This window comes from Bufo bufo, chromosome 9 (genome assembly GCF_905171765.1).
Source record: "Bufo bufo chromosome 9, aBufBuf1.1, whole genome shotgun sequence".
Lineage (NCBI taxonomy): Eukaryota > Metazoa > Chordata > Amphibia > Anura > Bufonidae > Bufo > Bufo bufo.
The window spans coordinates 204,527,711-204,549,622 of NC_053397.1; the positions used below are offsets into that span (position 1 = coordinate 204,527,711).

Below are 21,912 nucleotides of genomic sequence, written 5' to 3' on the forward strand. Positions count from 1 at the left end.
GGTATGTGTCACCGAGGTTCTATCTTTTTGCGGAACGGACGGATGGCGGACCCCATTCAAGTGAATAGTTCTGCGATCCGTATGCGGCTGCCCCACGGTCGGTGCCCGTGCATTGCGTACCGCAATTTACGGTCCACAACACGGGCACGGAGCCCTCATGTTCGTGTGAATAAGCCTTAAAAGACACATGATAGAGGAATATAACAAATGGGGACACTTTTTCTTTATAAGACCGCTGTATATTAACAAGGGTTCCAAAGTATTGCGTGAGCTCCGCAACAGGAACCAAAAGAGGGACTGTGATTACAATTGGTAAACTATACGCTATTACGTGACATATATTGTATATGTATGGTTTAGATTTATTTTTTATTTTTCCTTTTTTTAGATTGCACAATTGGTATTTTTATGTAAATCCTAAACTTGTTATTCAATTTTAAAAAAAAAAAGCGCCATCAGGGAGAACATCCTGACTCATTGGTTTTCTCTGCTTATATTTTACCAGGTTATTTTACTAAGTGATGCATTAGCTCCTGAGACTGGAGCCCGGTCCCTCCCAAAGTGGAAAGGTGTTTCCAAATACCTGACAGGTTGAGCATTAACTGCTCTGGAATTCTTCCTTGTCCTCCAGATTGTGTCATCTGATTTTACTTTTCTGATTCCCACAGGATACATCCGGAGGGACGCTCTGTAACCATGCTCTACCTGCAGCTCGTCTCCCTGCTGCTTCTTTCTGTAGGACACGTCTCCTGCCAGTCAGGTAGGTTATTGTATTACTGGCTTCTTCTCTATGGCTTTTATGCTTCTTCTCAATATCACAAGTGAAAATAGATCCTGATAGGCTTTGTATTTTAATTCCTTACCGCTTTCAAGATCTCTGCTTGTAGCCAGTGAATGGGAAGATTCCTGTTTACAAAATACCTTCACAGAACTGATACTTTGTTTCACAGCTGAGAATCTGCTACAGTTGTCTAAACCAGGGATGTGCGACCTGCGGCGGCCCTCCAGCTGTTGCAAAAAAGGACAACTTCCGTCATGCCCGGACAGCATACAGCTATTGGGGAATGCTGGGAGTTGTACTTTTGCAATAGCTGGAGGGCCGCAGGTTGCACACCCCTGGTCTGAACAGTCCTCAGTTACATAAACACATCACTTGCACAAAGCTCACTTCTGGACTGATAGTTTGGCACAGTGTATCAGTGTAGGCGGATTGTTTTTTGTCTGGTTTCCAGGATGTGTAGCTTGCAGAGCATTGTCTAGACCAGTGTTTTCCAACCAGTGTGCCTCCAGCTGTTGAAAAACTACACCTCCCAGCATGCCCGCACAGCCAAAGACTGTCCGGGCATGCTGGGAGTTGTAGTTTTGCAACAGCTGGAGGCACACTGGTTGGGAAACACTGGTCTAGACTAGATTCAATTGTAACAAAACCTCTGCCTTGAAACATATTAGGCTACTTTTCGTCATAGGATCTCAATAGCGGATGAAAACGCTTCAGTTTTGTTCCCATTCATTGTCAATGGGGACAAAGCTGAACGAAATGGAATGCACTAAAATGCATTCCGTTCCGTTTGGTTGCGCTCTCATCGCGGACAGAATAACGCGTTTTTTTGTCTGCGATGTGGTGTGGAGCAAGACAGATCCGTCCTGACACACAATGTAAGTCCATGGGGAGGGATCCATTTTCTCTTACGCAACATAAAACGGATCCGACCCCTATTGACTTTCAATGGTGTTCATGACGGATCCGTCATGGCTATGGAAGACATAATACAACCGGATCCGTTCATGACGGATGCATGTGGTTGTATTATTGTAACGCTGTTTTGCGTGGTCAATTATCAGACCCCCTGGTGGCAATAACGATGGAGCCCAGTGTAGTCAATGGGGTTACTTGGATGCTGTTTGTCAAGCAACAGATCCTATGATACAGTGATGTGAGTGAAGCCATAGTCAGCATAGGTCATAAAACTCTCCATGCAAATTAAAAATATATATTTACTGACAGCTAGCAGAGATCTTGAAAAGAAGAGAGATGTGTGCTGGTGCTGTCTTTAGCTGACAGAGGATTTTCTAGACTGGATATGATTGCACATGCAGCGACCCAGGAGGAGCCAGTGAGAAGGATGGGAGTGGTAGTGGCTCTGGCTGTTACAGTCAGTCACAGTGTCTTTCCTCACACGGTTGCACCCCAGGGCCGTGCAGTGAAAAGAAGGTGCATCAGCTCTTCCCCAGGGCACATCCCTGATGTTGGGGCTCCTGCCTCAGTATCTGTGATTTTGAGTATTTGTATGAGTACAAGGCGGGGGGGCGTGTAGAGTGCAATGGCCGGTGTGTGGTACTGGAGTCAGTAACCAGGTCAGATGTATTAGAATACATGTCTCTCTTTACTGAAGTGCAAAATAGGAGTAGTAGTACATCAAACAATGGCAAAACACAGTTCCAGCTGTACACAGTGAAATTATTCCCATGTATAATTTAGGCAAGGATGGGAGTTATGGTCCTCTTCCCTCTCTGCCTGTCTTAGGTCTCTTCCTGCAAAATCTGTGGCAGGCAATAATACTCTTGCAATGGTGGCTGTAATGTCCACTGAGGGATAGAGGGTTTCAGAGATACAACTGGGTTGCATTCAGGTGTGAAGGGTGTGTTAACAGTATTCCCCTCACTGCAATAAAGTTTTAGCAGCTTCTGGTAACAGGTTACCTTATTAGCTCCAATGCTCGGCCATGCAGAATCTAAGTTTTCTAGTTCTCTCCTTCTGTAGATCATGCAGAGATCGGTGAGTCTCTGTAGCCTTTTGGGCCTAAGAATAGAGATGAACGAATTTCAGGTTATGAAATTCGTTCACGCTTCGTTTACTGGTAAAAGGTGAATTGCGTTATGGATTCTGTTACCACGGACCACAACGCAATTCTATGACGGAATGCCTTTAGAGGCATAATAGAAGTCTATGGGCTGCAAAACGGTTCCGTCCCGTTTCCGTTATGCAGGGGAGTCCTCGTCTGCATAACTGAAACGGGACGTATCCGTTTTGCAGCCCATAGACTCTATTATGACGGAATGAATAATGGAATGCCTCATAGAATTGCGTTATGGTCCGTGGTAACGGAATCCATAACGCAATTCAGCTTTTACCAGTAAACGAAGCGTGAACGAATTTCAAAATATATAATTCGCTCATCTCTACCTAATAAGATGGAGCACAAGTCTTCCAAACTCTCCCTCTCACTCCCCAGAGCCAGTGGTGGAGCTAGTCCACACCTAATCGCCTACAAGAGCTGAGCCAGGGGTGGAGCTAGTCTACACCTAATCACCTACAAGAGCTGAGCCAGTGGTGGAGCTAGTCCACACCTAATCACCTACAAGAGCTGAGCCAGTGGTGGAGCTAGTCCACACCTAATCACCTACAAGAGCTGAGCCAGGGGTGGAGCTAGTCTACACCTAATCACCTACAAGAGCTGAGCCAGAGGTGGAGCTAGTCCACACCTAATCACCTACAAGAGCTGAGCCAGGGGTGGAGCTAGTCCACACCTAATCACCTACAAGAGCTGAGCCAGGGGTGGAGCTAGTCTACACCTAATCACCTACAAGAGCTGAGCTAGTCCACACCTAATCACCTACAAGAGCTGACCCAGGGGTGGAGCTAGTCTACACCTAATCGCCTACAAGAGCTGAGCCAGTGGTGGAGTTAGTCCACACCTAATCGCCTACAAGAGCTGAGCCAGGGGTGGAGCTAGTCCTCACCTAATCACCTACAAGAGCTGAGCCAGTGGTGGAGCTAGTCCACACCTAATCGCCTACAAGAGCTGAGCCAGGGGTGGAGCTAGTCCACACCTAATCACCTACAAGAGCTGAGCCAGGGGTGGAGCTAGTCCACACCTAATCACCTACAAGAGCTGAGCTAGTGGTGGAGCTAGTCCACACCTAATCACCTACAAGAGCTGAGCCAGGGGTGGAGCTAGTCTACACCTAATCACCTACAAGAGCTGAGCTAGTGGTGGAGCTAGTCCACACCTAATCACCTACAAGAGCTGAGCCAGGGGTGGAGCTAGTCTACACCTAATCGCCTACAAGAGCTGAGCCAGTGGTGGAGCTAGTCCACACCTAATCGCCTACAAGAGCTGAGCCAGGGGTGGAGCTAGTCCACACCTAATCACCTACAAGAGCTGAGCCAGTGGTGGAGCTAGTCCACACCTAATCGCCTACAAGAGCTGAGCCAGGGGTGGAGCTAGTCCACACCTAATCACCTACAAGAGCTGAGCCAGGGGTGGAGCTAGTCCACACCTAATCACCTACAAGAGCTGAGCCAGGGGTGGAGCTAGTCCACACCTAATCACCTACAAGAGCTGATCCAGGGGTGGAGCTAGTCTACACCTAATCACCTACAACAGCTGAGCCAGGGGTGGAGCTAGTCCACACCTAATCACCTACAACAGCTGAGCCAGGGGTGGAACTAGTCCACACCTGATCACTTACAAGAGCTGAGCCAGGATTGTTAACCCCGACTGTGCCATCCATACCTGTCTATGGTGGATGCAATACATAGCATGACATGACATGACATCACATAACATAATGAAATGAACAGTTTTGCAGATACCCCCTTGCTCCGGGGTACTGTGTACACACTGCCAGCTTTCCCATAGACAGCAACAGAATTTGTTATAACTAGGGATGACTTGATACACCCGGACATCATAGAGAGGACCTCTGACTAGCGGTGCCTCTCACAGATTCAGATATAGTTGATGTATTAGGGCCATTGATCTGATGGGTCACTATAAAAACAATGCAATTCAAATGACAAACGTGGCAAGTGGCAACTTCTCCCAAGGAGTCTGGGAAGTCAGACCTGTGATACCTCTCAGTTCTCCGTGATGACACAACCCCTTTAAGCACACATACATGTTATCATTTGGGGTGAAGGATCCTGAGGCCACATTAAGACATGTGAGGGGGTTCTGCCAGGTCCTGTATGTACAAAGGGGGCTGCCTGGCCGGGAAAAGATGTAAGTGCCATTAGCAGCCGACCTATACAAACAAACAGCTCTGTATATCAGTGCCAGGAATCTTGGGGCCGCTGCCACTTTCTCTGCATCTACGTCAGTCCGTGTATATTTATGTCTTGATTTATTTTACGGTACTTTTTTTTTTTTTTTTGTAAATTGTGACATGTGAAATAAGAGGAGTAAGACCTTTACAAAAGCACATGAGTCACCTGCTGTTAGGCCAGTGCACTGCCCGCCATTGTGTAACAGGGAAGACAAACACGCCATTGTTGTTATGCTTCCCTCTAGTAGGTTTCGCAAGCACTTAAGGAGTCTGGGTTATCATCCAATGAACAGTCAGAGGCATTGCCCAAGCCCTTCTGGATCCTTACTAGGAGTAGAAGTGCACGTCACAATAAGGGCTCATGCACACGATTGTATGTATTTCGGCGTCCACCAAACACAGATCCACAAAAAATACGGATGACGTCCATGTGCATTCCATATTTTGCGGAACAGCTGGCCCCTAATAGAACATGGACATACGGGAAACAGAATGCACACGGAGTAACTTACGTTTCTTAGCGGACCCATTGAAATGAATGGTTCCGCATACGGTCGGCAAAAAAAACCCAGAAAGAATATACGTTTGTGTGCATGAGCCCTAAGACTAGGTGCACACAGAGTATTTTGGGTGAGGATTTTTAGAGCGAATTCCGGACCACAAATCCTTGCCGTAAACACATGCAAATCTGCATGTTAAACCATACGGCACAGTTTTTTTTTTTCTCTTTGCACACGGTTTTAGAAATCGCTCCATGGAATGTAGAAGCGCCCGGTCCGTTCTTGACGTGGATTCCGCACGGAACACACAATTCCTTTGGAAATGGCCAGGAATCAGAATCCTTACATCCAAAACCACGTTAAAAAACATGTTAGGAAAAAAAATGCATGAAAATTCCACATCAGTTTTTTTTTTTCCCTTGCTCAAAATCCTCTGTGTGAACCTAGCCTAAGAAACCTTATGTACTAATGAGGAATTACCCCGGGCTTTAGAGGCCGGTGCTGCAGTGGGCACCATGGGTTGTGGGGAAGCTCCGCTTTTGGATAGGATAGGGGATAACTATTAGATCGTTGGGGGTTCCCACAGATCATGAGAACAAGGGCCCCGTACCCCCTGCAGCCCCCTGAAAGGAACGGAGCGGCCGATTGGGCATGCGTTCTGCTGCTCCATTCATTTGTATGGGAATTCCAGAGATAGCTGAACGCTGTACTCATCATTCTCCGATAGAACTCCCATAGAAATGAACGGAGCGGCCGTGCGTATGTGCGACTATTCACTCCGTTAATTTCAGGCGGTTGCAGGGGGTACGGGGCCCTCCACCGTTCTAATAACTTAATCTAACCATAATACCCTTTTAAAAGGACCCTCAATAATAATCCGATCACAGAAGAGCTCGTGTTGTAGCAGCAATGGTTTTGTTTCCCTGCAGTGCCCCCACAGGGGAAATGAAGCATTGCATAAGTTCTCATTAAGGCCTATTGCACACGACCGTATGACTTTTTCAGTGTTTTGCGGTCCGTTTTTCACAGATCCGTTGTTCCGTTTTTTGTTTCCGTTTTTCCGTTTGGCATATACAGTATACAGTAATTACATAGATAAAATTGGGCTGGGCATAACATTTTCAATAGATGGTTCTGCAAAAAACGGAACGGAAACGGAAGACATACGGATGCATTTCCGTATGTGTTCCGTTTTTTTGCGGACCCATTGACTTGAATGGAGCCACGGAACGTGATTTGCGGGCAATAATAGGACATGTTCTATGTTAGAACGGAACGGAAACGGAATGCATACGGAGTACATTCAGTTTTTTTTGCGGAACCATTGAAATGAATGGTTCCGTATACGGAACGCAAAAAACGGCCAGTAAACGGGGGGGAAAAACGGCTGTGTGCAGGAGGCCTAAAGTCAACTATTGTCCTTTCGATGTCAGACAAATAAGGGGTTAGATTTGGAACGGCTCATCATCATGTGAGCACGGTACAATAGACCTGCCGTCAGATAGAAGTTTGGGTCAGTGGATCCGCGATCGGTCCGGGAGATGTTTCCTGGTCGCGTGAACCAGCCCTTTAGCGGTGACATAGGTCTCTCTGAGAAGATCAGTACTATCAATGAGGTGTGATAAATTGGGGGCTCCATTTACAGATTTTGCATTGGGGGTCCCGGAGCTTGAAGGTACATCTCTGCTCACAAGAAGTTATGGAACTAATGTCTACAATTCTGGTGTTTTAACTGCAGGAGCCAGGATGATTCCTCAATGGGGCGTTGGTCTTATCGCCATGACGGTTTTCCTATTCCTCGTTCTTGCTGTCTACGTGGCCAAGATAGTTTTGAAGAAATCGTCCAAGTAAGTTGTCTGCCCGTAAACCAATAATAAGTGGACGACTATCTACGACTTGACATGGTGGCTGTCTCCCAGAAACAACGCGTCGCCTGTCCACAGATTGTGTCTGGTATTGCAGCTCAGTTTTACTGAAGTGCAATGGGTGGGAGATGCAATACCGGATGCAACCTGTGGACAGGTGGGGGTGCTGTTTTCGGGAAAAAGCAGCCATGTTTTTCTAATCCAGGAGAAGCTCTTTAATGTGTTAGAATTAGCACTAGAGAAGTTATTATTATGTTTAGGTAATTTGTAATCGAGTTACTTATTTGTACGAATACTGTCGTACATCCGTGGGCGCAAAAGTTGGCCGGCTAATATTTAATAAACAAAGCCAAGTTCTACCACCGTGTCCGACCCTCTAACTAGAGATGAAAAGAACCAGAGGAGATGAATCCTTGTTTCTCTGTCGGAATTTTTTAAGATATTTGACTCTCTTCTCTTTCAGAATTTATTGCAGATTTGATGTAAAGGCCTTTAGGTTGTTTTTTTTTTCTAGTGACATTTAAAGGTTGACATCCGAGAGAATTTTCCTATGCGGAGGATCCATGGGACTGAAACTGGATTTGCAATCTATTTTTCATGCAACGTGATACATTTTGTGACTTTGCTTTCCCCCAAAGAGAAACATTTGGCGCGGGATTTCGTGCCTTTAGGGGACAACATAAAACAGCATTTCTACATGATTGCTGGTCGCATTCATATGTAAATGGATAAGAGGCAGACGATTTATAAATGCTGGGAATGTGGCAGTGAAGTGTATCCAATTCTGGAAAATATCTGAATTTCATAATGTAGCAAAGCTCTGATTTTCTAAATTGATAAATGGAATAATTCTGGCTGCCTGTAGCCTCCACAAGGGGGAGCTAATTGTATAAATCTGTATGCAGTGAGCTCCCCTAGTGGCAGTTGCAGGTAGTGCTATGACATTGTTAAGAATTTCATATTGTCTCTATATAGAGAAGTTCTGACTTTCTGAATTGATAAATGGTATAATTCTGGCTGCCTGTAGCCTCCACTAGGTGGAGCTAACTGCATAAGGATTAGTTTAAATCTGTATGTAGTGAGCCCCCCTAGTGGCAGTTGAAGGTCGCGCTATGATGGCTGTGTTATGGCAAGCATGGGAAGCAGTTCAGTGTCAGAGCACCTCCCCCAGTTATGTGCCCTGTCTCTATTATAGATGTCTGCATGTCGGCATGATTAACCTTTATTAAACCAGGCACACTGCTTGGTAGGGTTGATCATGATGATTAAAATGATCCCTTGTTTTTGTCTGTGCAATGCACCGATCTAAAGAGAAATGCATTTTTATTAATATGTTAATTAGCTAGTTGGAGCACTGAAGGGCCGGCCAGAATGCTTGGAGCACCAGCTTGTGAACACCCCCGCAGTTGTAGACATTTCCTCCTTCCCCTGGATTGGCAAGACCGGACATCTCAAGGAAAGGAGGAAGTGGGAATAGCTAAGGCTTCATGCACACGAACGTATATATTTTGCGGTCCGCAAAAAACGGATCCGCAAAAAATACGGATGACATCCGTGTGCATTCCGTATTTTGCGGAACGGAACAGCTGGCCCTTAATGGAACAGTCCTATCCTTGTCCTTAATGCGGACAATAATAGGACTCGTGCACACGACCGTATTTTGTTTCCGTGTCCGATCCGTCTTTTTTGCGGATAGGATGCGGACCCATTTATTTCAATGGGTCAGCAAAAAACGCGGACAGCACAGCATACATCAGTATGTCCGTTCCGTTGCTCCACAAAAAAAATAGTGCATGTCCTATTTTTTTCTAGTTTGCGGACAAGGATAGGCATTAGGCTCCATTCACAAGTCCGCAATTTCGTTCCGCAATTTGCGGAACGGAATTGCGGACCCATTTATTCCTATGGGGCAGCACGATGTGCTGCCCGGACACGGAATTGCGGGTCCGCACTTCCGTTCCACAAAAAAATAGAACATGTCCTATTCTTGTCCGCAATTGCGGACAAGAACAGGCATATTCTATTAGTGACGGCAATGTGCGGTCCGCAAAATGCGGAACGCACATTGCCGCTTTCCGTGTTTTGAGGATTCGTGGCTCCGTGGATACGCAAAACACGTTGCGGACTTGTGAATGGAGCCTTATTACAATGGATCCACAAAAAAAAACGGATCTGCAAAAAAAAAACGGATGCCATACGGACCGCAAAACACATACGGTCATGTGCATATAGCCTAACTTCTGTTTTTTTTTTGCGGATCCATTGAAGTGAATGGTTCCGCATACGGTCCACAAAAAAAACAGATCGGACACGGAAAGAAAATACGTTTGTGTGCATGAGGCCTAAGACTGCAGGAGCGGGTGCTCCAAGGGCTCTGGTCGGTCCCTGAGTGCTCCAACTGGCTGTAGTTTTCTCTGGAACGGTGCAATGTACAGGCATAAACAAGATATCATTTTAATCAGCATGATCAACCCTACCGGGCAGGCTGGTTTAATAAGGTTGATCCCGTCAGACTCTTTAAGGATCATGCAGGTGATCATGTGATGACTCAACCTTTTTTTTTCTGTTGCATTGAGAGGTGTGCCAACTTACATGTATACTTCAGCATTACATAAGCTATACTCCACCCAGCTATCAGCTTTCACCTTTGTTCACTTCCCTGGATGATTTGCATTCACATAATACAAAGTAGGTAAGTACCAACCACAAGGGCGTCCTGGCAGATTAACAGACATTAGGATTGCCTCACCCTTTACCTTATCTGGGTGTAAAGACGTATAAAGAATTGAGCAAAAGAAAATACAAGATGGGAGGCACTTCTTTGTTAGACTATTTGCCACCTTGTAAAAACCTGGTTGGGTAAAGCCTCATTCACACACATCCGTGTCGGTGCTTAAATCCGTGAGCGGGGGGTCAGTGATGCCTCTGTGCAGATGTCCGTGATGGGTCCGTGTGTCCATTTTTATTTCTGTCCGCGTCTTCCGTGTTTCACAGACCCTGCACAGCTAAAAAAAAACATTTTCAAAGCATCTCTTGAAACACGGATGAAACATGGATGGCATCTGTCTTGCATCCGTGGTTTTCGCTGACCCATAGACTACAATGGGCGTGATGGATTCGTGAACACTGACAAAATAGAGCATGCATCCCTGCTAAAAAAAAAAAAAAAGCGGACCGAGCTAAAACACTGATGTGTGAATACACACATTAAAATGAATAGGGAGGTGTGCTGTCCGTGGAGGACTGACGGGTGAATGAGACTTAGGCCTCATGCACACGACCGTTGTTCTGGTCCGCATCCGAGCCGTAGTTTCTTTGCGGCTTGGGTGCGGACCCATTCACTTCAATGGGGCCGCAAAAGAGGCGGACAGCACTCCGTTGCTCCGTTCCGTGGTCCGCTAAAAAAAAAATATAAAGTGTCCTATTCTTGTCCGTTTTGCGGACAAGAATAGGCAGTTTTATCAATGGCTGTCCGTGCCGTTCCGCAAATTGCGGAACGCACACTGACACCTTCCGTTGAGTGCATGAGGCCTTAAAGGGGTCCCTCTGCTTCTCGTCCTCCCCGTTTTGACCACAACCTGACAAGGACGTGGGGCTTAGATAAAGGGATGCGGGACCTCATCTTGCTTGGCGTCCACTGAAATCCAGTCCAGCAGGAGAGGTTTCTGCGGCAAGTTGCCATCCAGCTACAGCCAATGCTTTCCCGTAACCTACTGTTAACACCTGCAGAGAGCAGGAGGAGGAGGAGAAGGGAGAGAGGTCAAAGGGTGGATTTCATGGACTTTTTTATTACTATTGTCTGTTTTACTAAACACTTGCATTTGCTGTGAAATAAAAATCCTGGAACATCTTTTCGTTCCTCTGTTATTGTACCTAGAAATTAGTGAAACCATTGACAACAGGAGGTTACCGTTCTCCTTGTCTGACACTGTCAGCACTGATTGGACATGATTGTCACAAGGTGCAGGGACCCGACCTCAACTGGTAACACCCAGTTGTCCATTTATTCCTACATTTCTAGGAGGAATAACAGAGACAGTGACTCCAGAATTGTCATATGATGTGGGATACAATTGTCTACTAAAACAGAGGTGTCGGAACAGGTGACAGGTGCAGTAAAGAATAGATCATTACTTAATCAGACAGATCCTGCCCCATTGCTCCGGTTCTCCCGACATTTTGCATTTGGGCCCAGGAGCTTCAGGTTGCACCTCGTCCGGCATATAAGGAGTTAACTGAGCTAAGGAAACCTTTACCAGGGATCTAGGACAATTGGCTGGCTGATGAAATATGTAAAGTTTACATTCAGGAAGTGATTGGAACGCCTGCTGAACTTCCTGTGCATTGTACGCCATATACCGTACTTTCCTGCTGACGACTTACTATGAAAATAGGACTTGGAAATATTTCTGTTTAGTCTAATTTCTGCGGAGGTGCAGTTGGGAGACCTTGGACTTCTTATTTAGCATCGTTATCGTCATTAAAACCCTGCATTGGCCCCTCACAGGCTTCCAGTGAGGCAGCAACTCCACAGTGGGATGTACAGTGTGGCAGAGCATGCCCACTGAGGCGGCAGAGCATGCACGATGAGGCGGCAGAGCATGCACACTGAGGCGGCAGAGCATGCACGATGAGGCGGCAGAGCATGCACACTGAGGCGGCAGAGCATGCACACTGAGGCGGCAGAGCATGCACACTGAGGCGGCAGAGCATGCACACTGAGGCGGCAGAGCATGCACACTGAGGCGTCGCAGCATGCACACTGAGGCGTCGCAGCATGCACACTGAGGCGGCAGATCATGCACAAGGAGGAGGCGCAGCATGTGCAGCGTACTCAAGTTGTGTTTTAGAAATGTTCCTGGGTGTTGTAGTGCAATGGACACTAACCTGAGACGCTGACTCTCTGCAAGGGTAGGGGATGATAGGAAATGTTCGTGACGCCAGTGCCAATTAAACGGTGGCACGCCGTTTGCTGCTAGCAGGAATAACTGAGGAACACGTGATGTTAAAGCAGAACTCCAACTTTAGTAGTTATCATGAATACAAGGACAATAACGGAAACACAGTTCCTTTGCATACAGTCGATCTTTCAATACGGTTGATGCAGGCAATACCGGTGTAGCAAGGTGACATTCAGAGTGTGAAACGCAGGACTTGCAGTACAGGCAGGTTGCACTCTATTCCTGTCTGATCCTGGAATATAGAAATTCTTCTCCAAGGTCCAATGCCCTAGCTCTGGCGTATATCCTTGGTTTTATCTATTAAAGTACCTCCTCTGCTGTCTTGAGTACCTCTTGCTTCCCTTGTCTTGCCTCTGTCCCTCTCAGCTTCCTCAGGCTCTTGAAATGAGATATTCCTGCTTCTGCATATGGGATCTCAGGAGGGGAACCTTCTGACTTGGATTTGGAACCCGGTTACAGGGACTTCAATACCCTCTCCTGGTACGCAGGCTTCAGGCCTGGACTTGTCTCTGACATAGTCTAAACTCCAACTGCCGTAGACTGACTTTAGACTAGACTGACTTTCCCTTCCCTGACTGGGCCTTATATAAACTAGGGCTCCCTAGCTCCCTCTAATGACCAAGAGCTGGAATGACACCCCTAGCAGGCCTGTACATGCAAGTTTCACAGTAACAGGGAAAAACATAGCATTACATTACATGACATTTTATAAAGATGACATATACCAACTTCCCCATAAGTAAGGGGGGGACGACAGCACACCAAGTGACCCTTTTGTAGTGACGGGCATTACAGTCCCCGTACACTACATACCCCACTGCTTTAAGCTGAGTACGACCTCGTACTCCATCAGGGCTCGCCCAACTGGAATCTGTACCTGAAACAGAAAAAGAGACATGCAGGCATACATTTATGTAATTCATCTGCATTTACATTCATATCAGGTCCAATTGGCAAAAGTGAAGGGTGGTGACAAGGGGCGTCGTTCTCTTCTTCTCAGGATAAGGAATGGAACTGGGGCGCTGACCTGGCACAGCGTAACATTATAACCAGGATAGTCCATAATAGAACAGTAAAATAGATAAAACAGTATAAAAGTTCTTGGAGGCTCAAAGAACAAACATGAGTCCGTACCCAGGTTATTTTCCTATTAAATCACAGAGGCTCTCATACGGTGGAGTCCATCTCTGGGCACATTTCCTTTTAAAAGAGCAAAAATCTCAGAGGCTCAGGTTCTTTTGAGTCTGTCTCCGGGCACGGTTCCTTAGTATCCAGTTGCACAATAAAATGACAGCAAAGGCAAGTGCTGTAATACCCCTGATCAACCTGAAAAGGGGGTTAAGGGTAAAAGGTGCAACTAAGGAACAGGCACAACTTGGCGTGGGGTAGCAAAAACAGGCAGGAGGTCCTGGAAACAAACTTGGCTTCGTCGGCTTTAATACTTCAGTGGTCAACACCTACCACTGAGCCGTGGATAAACTGGCAGCAACGACAAACGACCAGGAAACATAGGACTCCCGTCCTGGAATGGTTAATAACATCAGTCTTTGGCGAAATAAATCAAAGGCCTAGCAGGCTGATTCACAGGGGTTTGTCATAATTACCCGGCTCTGCTGGCAAATACGGCCTGTAGTAGTCCTCTACAGGAGGATGGGCCCACATAACGGTGTTAGGGGGCAGCTGCAAGGTAAAGGGGCCCCTAATAGGTATTGGCCCCATGGGCCTAGGGGTAAACCCTTGGGTGGACCGTACTGGTCCCGGCATAATAATTGTGGGATGAAGTGGAGTTGATACCGCCGCCGCAAGCGGTCCGGTGGGCTCTGTGCAGCAACTTCCAGCAACAGGGGGTCTTCTTTGGGGCACCGACGGAGCGGTGGTAGCAGAAGGTGGTCTACGGGTGGTGACAGGCACCCTTACCTCGTCCGTCTTTGGCGGCGTCTGGATCCTGGCGGTCGCGATCTTGCGCAGCTCCCGCAACTTCTCCTCCAGCCGGACAATCTGCTCACCGATGCTCTCTGTGTCAGAGCCGCTGTCATCTGCTGGCGCCACCGGCGCAGGTACTGTCAACGATGGCGCGGACTCGGCCTCTGCAGGTTCTGGTGATGCCTCGGGTCTCCGACCTCTCCGGATGTTTTCAAAGGTATTGCGAAGTCCTTTTAAGTTTTCCATATCTTGTATGGTCTTCTCCCGACGGGGCAGCTCGGGGGAAGGATAGGGGCTCACCCATTTTTCCAACACGGTTGGCTGCCAGAAGACGTTAGGCCCAATGAAGGAGCTCCGCTCCTGGAAGGCGTGATGGGCCGGCTCTGGAGAGCGTTCCGGTTCCCGCTCGCAGCCAGAGTAGTCTTCTTCTTCTTCTGCCTCCCAGTCCTCAGGTCCTCGCTTGGGACGGGTCACGGCAGTTGCATACGGGCCTCTCAGGCTCTCGGCAGGGGTGAACTCCACTTCCTCTCCCTCGCGGAGGCTGTGCTGATAGGAAGGGAGGTAGTCTCTTTTGACAGATCTTCTGTTGACATACAAGTCTCTGCCAGTTAGGTAATCCTGGATGAACCCGTAGCCACGGGTTTTGTCAAAGGACACCACCAACCCCTTTCTCCTTTCCAGGCGGGGTTGTGTGTTGCTGTGTCTTTCATGAATAGTCTTGGTCAACTCCTCATAGTAAATTTTAGTCTTTGTATTCCGCTTGATAGCGGCCTCCCGGATCTCTGCCATCAACGAAGACCACTTGAAGGAGGGCTGAAAGAAGTCTCTCCAGGAGCCGTAGCAGGGCTCTGGTTCTTTCTCCCGTGGCGGGCAGGCGGGTTTCTCCGGTCCCGGAGAGTAGGCCGGTGGAGCCTCCTCTGGCTCTACACCAATATCAGTCATCTCTGGTATTTCAGGCGCGGACGCTGCAACAAAGCTCTGTTCACTCTCCAACATGCTCGATCCTTCTCTGGAGAGCAATAGGGTCACGTCCATTAAATCAGCCAGCTCCTCCCATTGCACAGGGAGGCCGCCCCCCAGGTATTCCAGAATATGGAAGGCGGAGTCCATGCTGGCAGACATGCAAATGTACAGATAAGCAGTGGCGCCTGACCTTGAACTCCTTCCCGCTATTTCCTCAGAAAGGCGCCAATCTTTCCCGCTTTTTCGGGATGAAGATGACGCAGCAGCTATTTCAGCAGCCTCAGCGGCCATCTTTGGGTAGAAACGCTGTCTATTCACTGACAGCAAGCAGGATGGTAGAAAGTCCATAAAACCACACTCCAATGCGGCGATTTTCTTCCTCTTGATAGCGCAACACTGCACAGCGCTTTTTGGAGGTTTTAGGTACACTTTGGGTATGTTGTTCAGTCCACAAAGTCCACTTTAATAAAACAGGCAAATTGTCACTTTGGTCACAGGGCAACTGTATAAGGCACAAAGTTCACGCTTCTTGCACTAGAAAGCGTGCGTATCCTGTTCGTGACGCCAAAAGAGAAAGGTGCAGCGTACTCAAGTTGTGTTTTAGAAATGTTCCTGGGTGTTGTAGTGCAATGGACACTAACCTGAGACGCTGACTCTCTGCAAGGGTAGGGGATGATAGGAAATGTTCGTGACGCCAGTGCCAATTAAACGGTGGCACGCCGTTTGCTGCTAGCAGGAATAACTGAGGAACACGTGATGTTAAAGCAGAACTCCAACTTTAGTAGTTATCATGAATACAAGGACAATAACGGAAACACAGTTCCTTTGCATACAGTCGATCTTTCAATACGGTTGATGCAGGCAATACCGGTGTAGCAAGGTGACATTCAGAGTGTGAAACGCAGGACTTGCAGTACAGGCAGGTTGCACTCTATTCCTGTCTGATCCTGGAATATAGAAATTCTTCTCCAAGGTCCAATGCCCTAGCTCTGGCGTATACCCTTGGTTTTATCTGTTAAAGTACCTCCTCTGCTGTCTTGAGTACCTCTTGCTCTCCTTGGCTTGCCTCTGTCCCTCTCAGCTTCCTCAGGCTCTTGAAATGAGATATTCCTGCTTCTGCATATGGGATCTCAGGAGGGGAACCTTCTGACTTGGATTTGGAACCCGGTTACAGGGACTTCAATACCCTCTCCTGGTACGCAGGCTTCAGGCCTGGACTTGTCTCTGACATAGTCTAAGCTCTGGTTAGACTAGACAACAAACCTTAGACTGTCTGACTTTCCCTTCCCTGACTGGGCCTTATATAAACTAGGGCTCCCTAGCTCCCTCTAATGACCAAGAGCTGGAATGACACCCCTAGCAGGCCTGTACATGCAAGTTTCACAGTAACAGGGAAAAACATAGCATTACATTACATGACATTTTATAAAGATGACATATACCAACTTCCCCATAAGTAAGGGGGGGACGACAGCACACCAAGTGACCCTTTTGTAGTGACGGGCATTACAGTCCCCGTACACTACACATGCACACTGAGGCGGCAGAGCATGCACAATGAGGAAGCACAGCATGCACACTGAGGCGGCAGAGCATGCACAAGGAGGAGGCGCAGCATGCACACTGAGGCGGCAGAGCATGCACAATGAGGAAGCACAGCATGCACAATGAGGAAGCACAGCATGCACACTGATCTCTATGCTGACAATCATTAACAACAGTTCCCATTCCAGGCTGTGGACATGGGTAGCCCTGGTTCTCACATGCCCTCTTCTAACATGATTAAATGTTACCCGGTTTGTGTTATATTGGCCTAATGCATCAAAAATGAAAAATAATGCAGCTTAACAAAAAGTCTCTTGATGGTTTTGTGCCTACAGCACCTACGCAGATTTATGTGTCTTCGTAGGAACGGACATCAACAAATCCCTGTGTAGACTGATCCCTTCCATCTGCCCCCTACTTCTCCCTAACCTACCTAATGTATATGAGCGAAAACCAGAGGTCAAATGGAAGGGGGCATGGCTGTAGAGTCTGACTGCACAGTTATTTTGTAGTCTGTTACCATGGAGACACAGATATCATTTTAAATCAAAACCATGTACAAAGTAGCTTCATTTTTTTCATATTTTTTAACAATGGAGGTGAAGTAACCTGCCGCCCTCCCGAGGTGTCCATCTGTAGGTCTGGACAACATGACCGGTTGGAAACAAAACATATAGACCGATTGGAACTACCCCTGTAAGAAGAGTCTAACAATATACCCTACTATACAACAAATTTCTTTCAATATTTCAATAGCTTTCCATAAATAAGCTTGATATTGAATATTTCAATAAGGGAGTGGGATAAGTGGCTACCATACACCTCTATTGCTGCTTATCTCCCATAGCACCGGAGACTTTAAAGTTAAATCCGATCCTTCTTTTCCCAACGGGGGGCTGTCGGCCCTATACACATTAGCTTTCTTTTACCGTGTGTGACTGGCCCAATAGGATGGAAGACAGGAAATTGGATTGTAGCCTGATGCAATGTTATTTCTCCTTCTACAGATCTGCCATAGAGTCGGACCCCACAGAAATATCTAAGGCTGTCCCCAATGGCACCTTTGGCCAATACAAAAGCAGGTATGGATGATAATGGGGCAGGTTTGCTTTCTGTAATTATAGACAAGTCTTCAAGAGTAAGGCAGGTGCGTTGATATAAATGCCACCCGAGACGCCGCCCGCGGCATCCAGTTTCTTTGTAATACATCTACTTTACAGTTTTTGCTGTTTGCAATTATTTTTCTGCTGTTGCCTGCGTTCCTGTTGACAGATCTTACTGTCGCTCTGCTGTAATTATCATTTGATCATTGCAAATATTTGAATTTCTGTGTCTAAAGGCCCTTTTACCTGGGGCAATTATCAGGAAGGAGAGTTCGTACCAACACTCGTCACCGATAATTGCCCCTATGTAAATGTGTGACTGATCTCCCGATAAACCAGCAAATGCTCAGGCATCAGGCGATCACATCTTTTATGCAGCATGTAAAACAATTGCATGCTGGCAGCAAAATCCTGTGCAAAACATAAATCTCTATAGGGATAAATGACCTCAGCAGTGATCATTCTTCCTTTTACAGAGGGGATAATTGCTGCATATAAATGCAGCTCTCCCGTCTACTCAAGCAGTTATCAGGAACAAATGGTTTGTTCCTGATAATTGCCTGTCAATTGGCCAGTGTAAAAGGGTCCACCCATGACATTCACACAGAGTTTTGGACATTTCAACGGAGATTCTCAGATTCTTTCATCTCATCGGGTTGTCCCTGCCTGGCCCTAGGTGTGCTACTGAGGACGTTGGGCAGGGATAAGCAGGACAGGTTAGCCACTAGTCAGTACTAAAACAGGCACGCTCAACCTGTGGCCCTCCAGCTGTTGTAAAACTACAACTCCCACAATGCCCCGCTGTAGGCAGTTCTGGCATGCTGGAAGTTGTAGTTTTGCAACAGCTGGAGGGCCGCAGGTTGAGCATGCCTGTACTAGAAGATGGTCAGAGATGGGCAGCAGTACCAGGGGTGATCCAAGGGATAGCTAGAAGAGAGATTGAGGCGAGAGCCCAACCAAGAGGGTACCAGGTGTAGCTCTAAAGGAGCAAGTCAGGATTGAGATCAGGATGTGGCATAGATTTGTAACCAGGATCAGGAAAGTACAATCCAAGGAGATACTGAAGGCAGTATAAGGGGACGATCCCACCTTAAAGAATCCATCTCTGGTGACTTCATTGGCCAGCGCTCAGAAAACAAAGACCCTTGGAGTGGTCTCGGAGAATGGTACTTGACCATGACAACCTAATGGATGCAGTAGGTATTAAAGTAATAATGAGGCAATCACATACACAGCCCATTCATAGCAAGACGCCATTATTTACTAAAATTATTAAGAGACACAGAAGGGCGCTATCGCCCATGCACCCGAGCTGCGGAGAGCCTGCATGGCAGTTACCGCCATCTTCCAGGCCGTGCCTGTACCTGCCATTGTTTCACATCGCAAGTGCAGGTAGAAAACTACCTGCGGTGATGGTGAATCGTCCACAAACATATTATAGCACACTAAGAAGAGGAACCAACAGGGACGGACTGGGAACTTAGTGGCCCTGGAAAAAAAAAAAACTAAAAGTGGCCCCGTTTTGTAGTCGGGTCCAAATTGATGGAAGGTAGGGCCAGCAATACCATAATATGGCACATTATTCCGCCCCAAAAGAGCCAAATACCTCAGTCCATCACAAAATACTGCTAGCAGCAGAAAATACCTCTCCAAAAAACTTCCACAGGCCGCCATGAGGAGGACTCAGGCGGCCCCATGGGCATCGGCCCACCGGGAAATTTCCTTGTATGGTCTATGGCCAATCCACCCCTGGGAACCGACCGGCCAACGACAACTAGTTGACAGTTTCTAAGTGGCAACAGGACATTTTCGTTCTAAAGGAACCTGGAAAAACAGAATGAGTGAAATCAGCAAAATAAAGAGACGTTCAAAAAGACCAGAGGACGTAGCTAAAAGGGCTGTAGAGGGAGCAATTACACCGACCCAGCCCTTATGGCACATGGCAGGTGGCGGGGCCTGTCACAGATTTTGCATTCGAGCTTCAAGTTATTCCTGACACAAAGTTTCTGGCATTTACTTGGCTTTACTATGGTAGTAACTAATGAGACCTGTCTGTTGTCCTTCCAGATCTGATGAACATGAGCATGCCTATGACAACCCCATCAAAGTCAGTGATAATATACTCACCACCCCTATGTGATCACAATACCTCCCTGACTTACTAACAGTATCATGAAATCATCACAAGATATTAGAGGAACACAGAAGAAGACCTCCATTTCATTGGAGGATTGGCCAACCTACGGACCCAGGCTTCTCTGCTTGCTCCAAGTCGCTGGGTGCAGATCGCCATTATTGGCCAGGAGGCCAGCATTGCGTAAGGCGCCTTTTAATAAATATGTATTACATCTATGCATGTCATTTCTCGGACTGAATTCACACGCATCGGGGCTTTCCAGTTTCTGTTATGATGAACTCGACAGCATCCTGTCTGGAGCCATTTGATATTTCTGGTCTGTGAACTATTTTTTTTTTTTATTGTTCCACCACATAATAAATAATGTAAATTCTGAAAATAATCTTAAATAAAAATCTCCTACTGTTCCGTATACAGCTCCCACTCAGAGCTATGTGTCTCCATGGTAACAGACTACAAATGAACTCTGCGTAGTCTGATTCTGCCGTCATGTTGCCTTTTATCTGTTGCCTACTTCATGCTCACCTACAAAATACGTATTAATAACAGGAAGGAGTCCATCTTCATAGTGAGATTTCGCAGCGCTTCCATGATATCATGAGATTGCTATCTTCTTATTGCACCCCTTTTGTTGAGGAGCACCTAGTTGTGCTGCATGAGAAATCTAGTATTGCACACTAACACCACCCATTCATAAGAATGCGCAACCATAGAACAGATGAAGCAATTTTGCAAATAGCCTTCATTAAAAATCTCCTACTGTTTTGTGTATACAGCTCCAAGGCAGAGCTATGTGTCTCCATGGTAACAGACTACAAATGTACTCTGCGTAGTCTGATCCTGCAGTCATATTGCCATCGATCTGTCACCTATTTCTTGCTCACCTACAAAATACACATTAATAAGAAGTAGGAGCCTTTCTCTATCAGCACTGGACTGTCAGAGCGCCTCTCCATGGTGAGATATCGCAGTGCATCCATAGTGTCATGCACCCCTTCTGTTGAGGAGCACCCAGGCCTCAGGGTGCTGCATGAGAAATTTAATATTACACACCCACCACCCATTCAACAGAAGCAAATTTGCAAATAATCTTGATAAAAAAATCTACTACTGTTTCGTGTATACAGCTCCTTTGCAGAGCTATGGGTTTCCATGGTAACAGACTACAAATGAACCCTGTGTAGTCTGATCCTGCAGTTATTTTGCCACTCATCTCTTCCCTACGTTTTGCTTATCTAGAAGTAAGAGCCTTTCTCTACAGCAGTCTGACGTTGTCCAAACGGCACCGGGGTGCGTCAGAGCGCCTCTTCATGGCGAGACATCAGAATGCTGCATGAGAAGGATGGTATTACCTGCTACCTAGTCATAAAAATGGGCAACCCGATTTCAGTGCCAAGCCCGCCAGAGCGAAAGCCTCTGTTTATCGTACCTAGCAAGGGTGCAGGTGCCATAGGGGGTGCAAAGGGAGCGGTAGCACCCAGGTCCTGGATCCAAAGCCCCCTCTTCCACATATGAAACCAGTCTCATAAATGACACATGGTAGGTGGGGGACCTGCATTTCTAGGTCCTAGAAAGTTCATGTGATACCTCTCTGGGTGATCACGGGTAAATGTTTTGCTCGGATACTGTAGTCTGTTAATAATACCGCCAACTCTGTAAACGTTTCCAGGATTAGACTCGGCATTTTCTTACGGCTCAGTTATCGATTAGTGCTTAAAAAGCCTTTTTCCTGCAGCCAGAAGAAGGTGCAGAGACCTGGACACTTCCAGCTAATTAAACGTTTACAGAGATTTTCTGTTCCACTGATCCACCCTCCCCTTCAGGTAACAGCAGCTTCCTGCAGAGCATTCCTCTTCCCATAGTCAT

At 46.9% G+C, this 21,912-nt stretch overlaps 1 protein-coding gene across 1 annotated transcript; it reads left to right on the forward strand.

Moving 5' to 3' along the window:
- The first annotated feature begins 591 nt into the window (after nucleotides 1-591).
- On the forward strand, nucleotides 592-20,460 carry LOC120979116 (proximal tubules-expressed gene protein-like). Its single transcript, XM_040407660.1, has 4 exons — nucleotides 592-760; nucleotides 7,288-7,396; nucleotides 17,814-17,888; nucleotides 19,977-20,460. The coding sequence occupies exons 1-4, from the start codon at nucleotides 697-699 to the stop codon at nucleotides 20,047-20,049; spliced, it is 321 nt and encodes a 106-aa protein (XP_040263594.1). The 5' UTR covers nucleotides 592-696; the 3' UTR covers nucleotides 20,050-20,460.
- The last annotated feature ends 1,452 nt before the right edge of the window (nucleotides 20,461-21,912 follow it).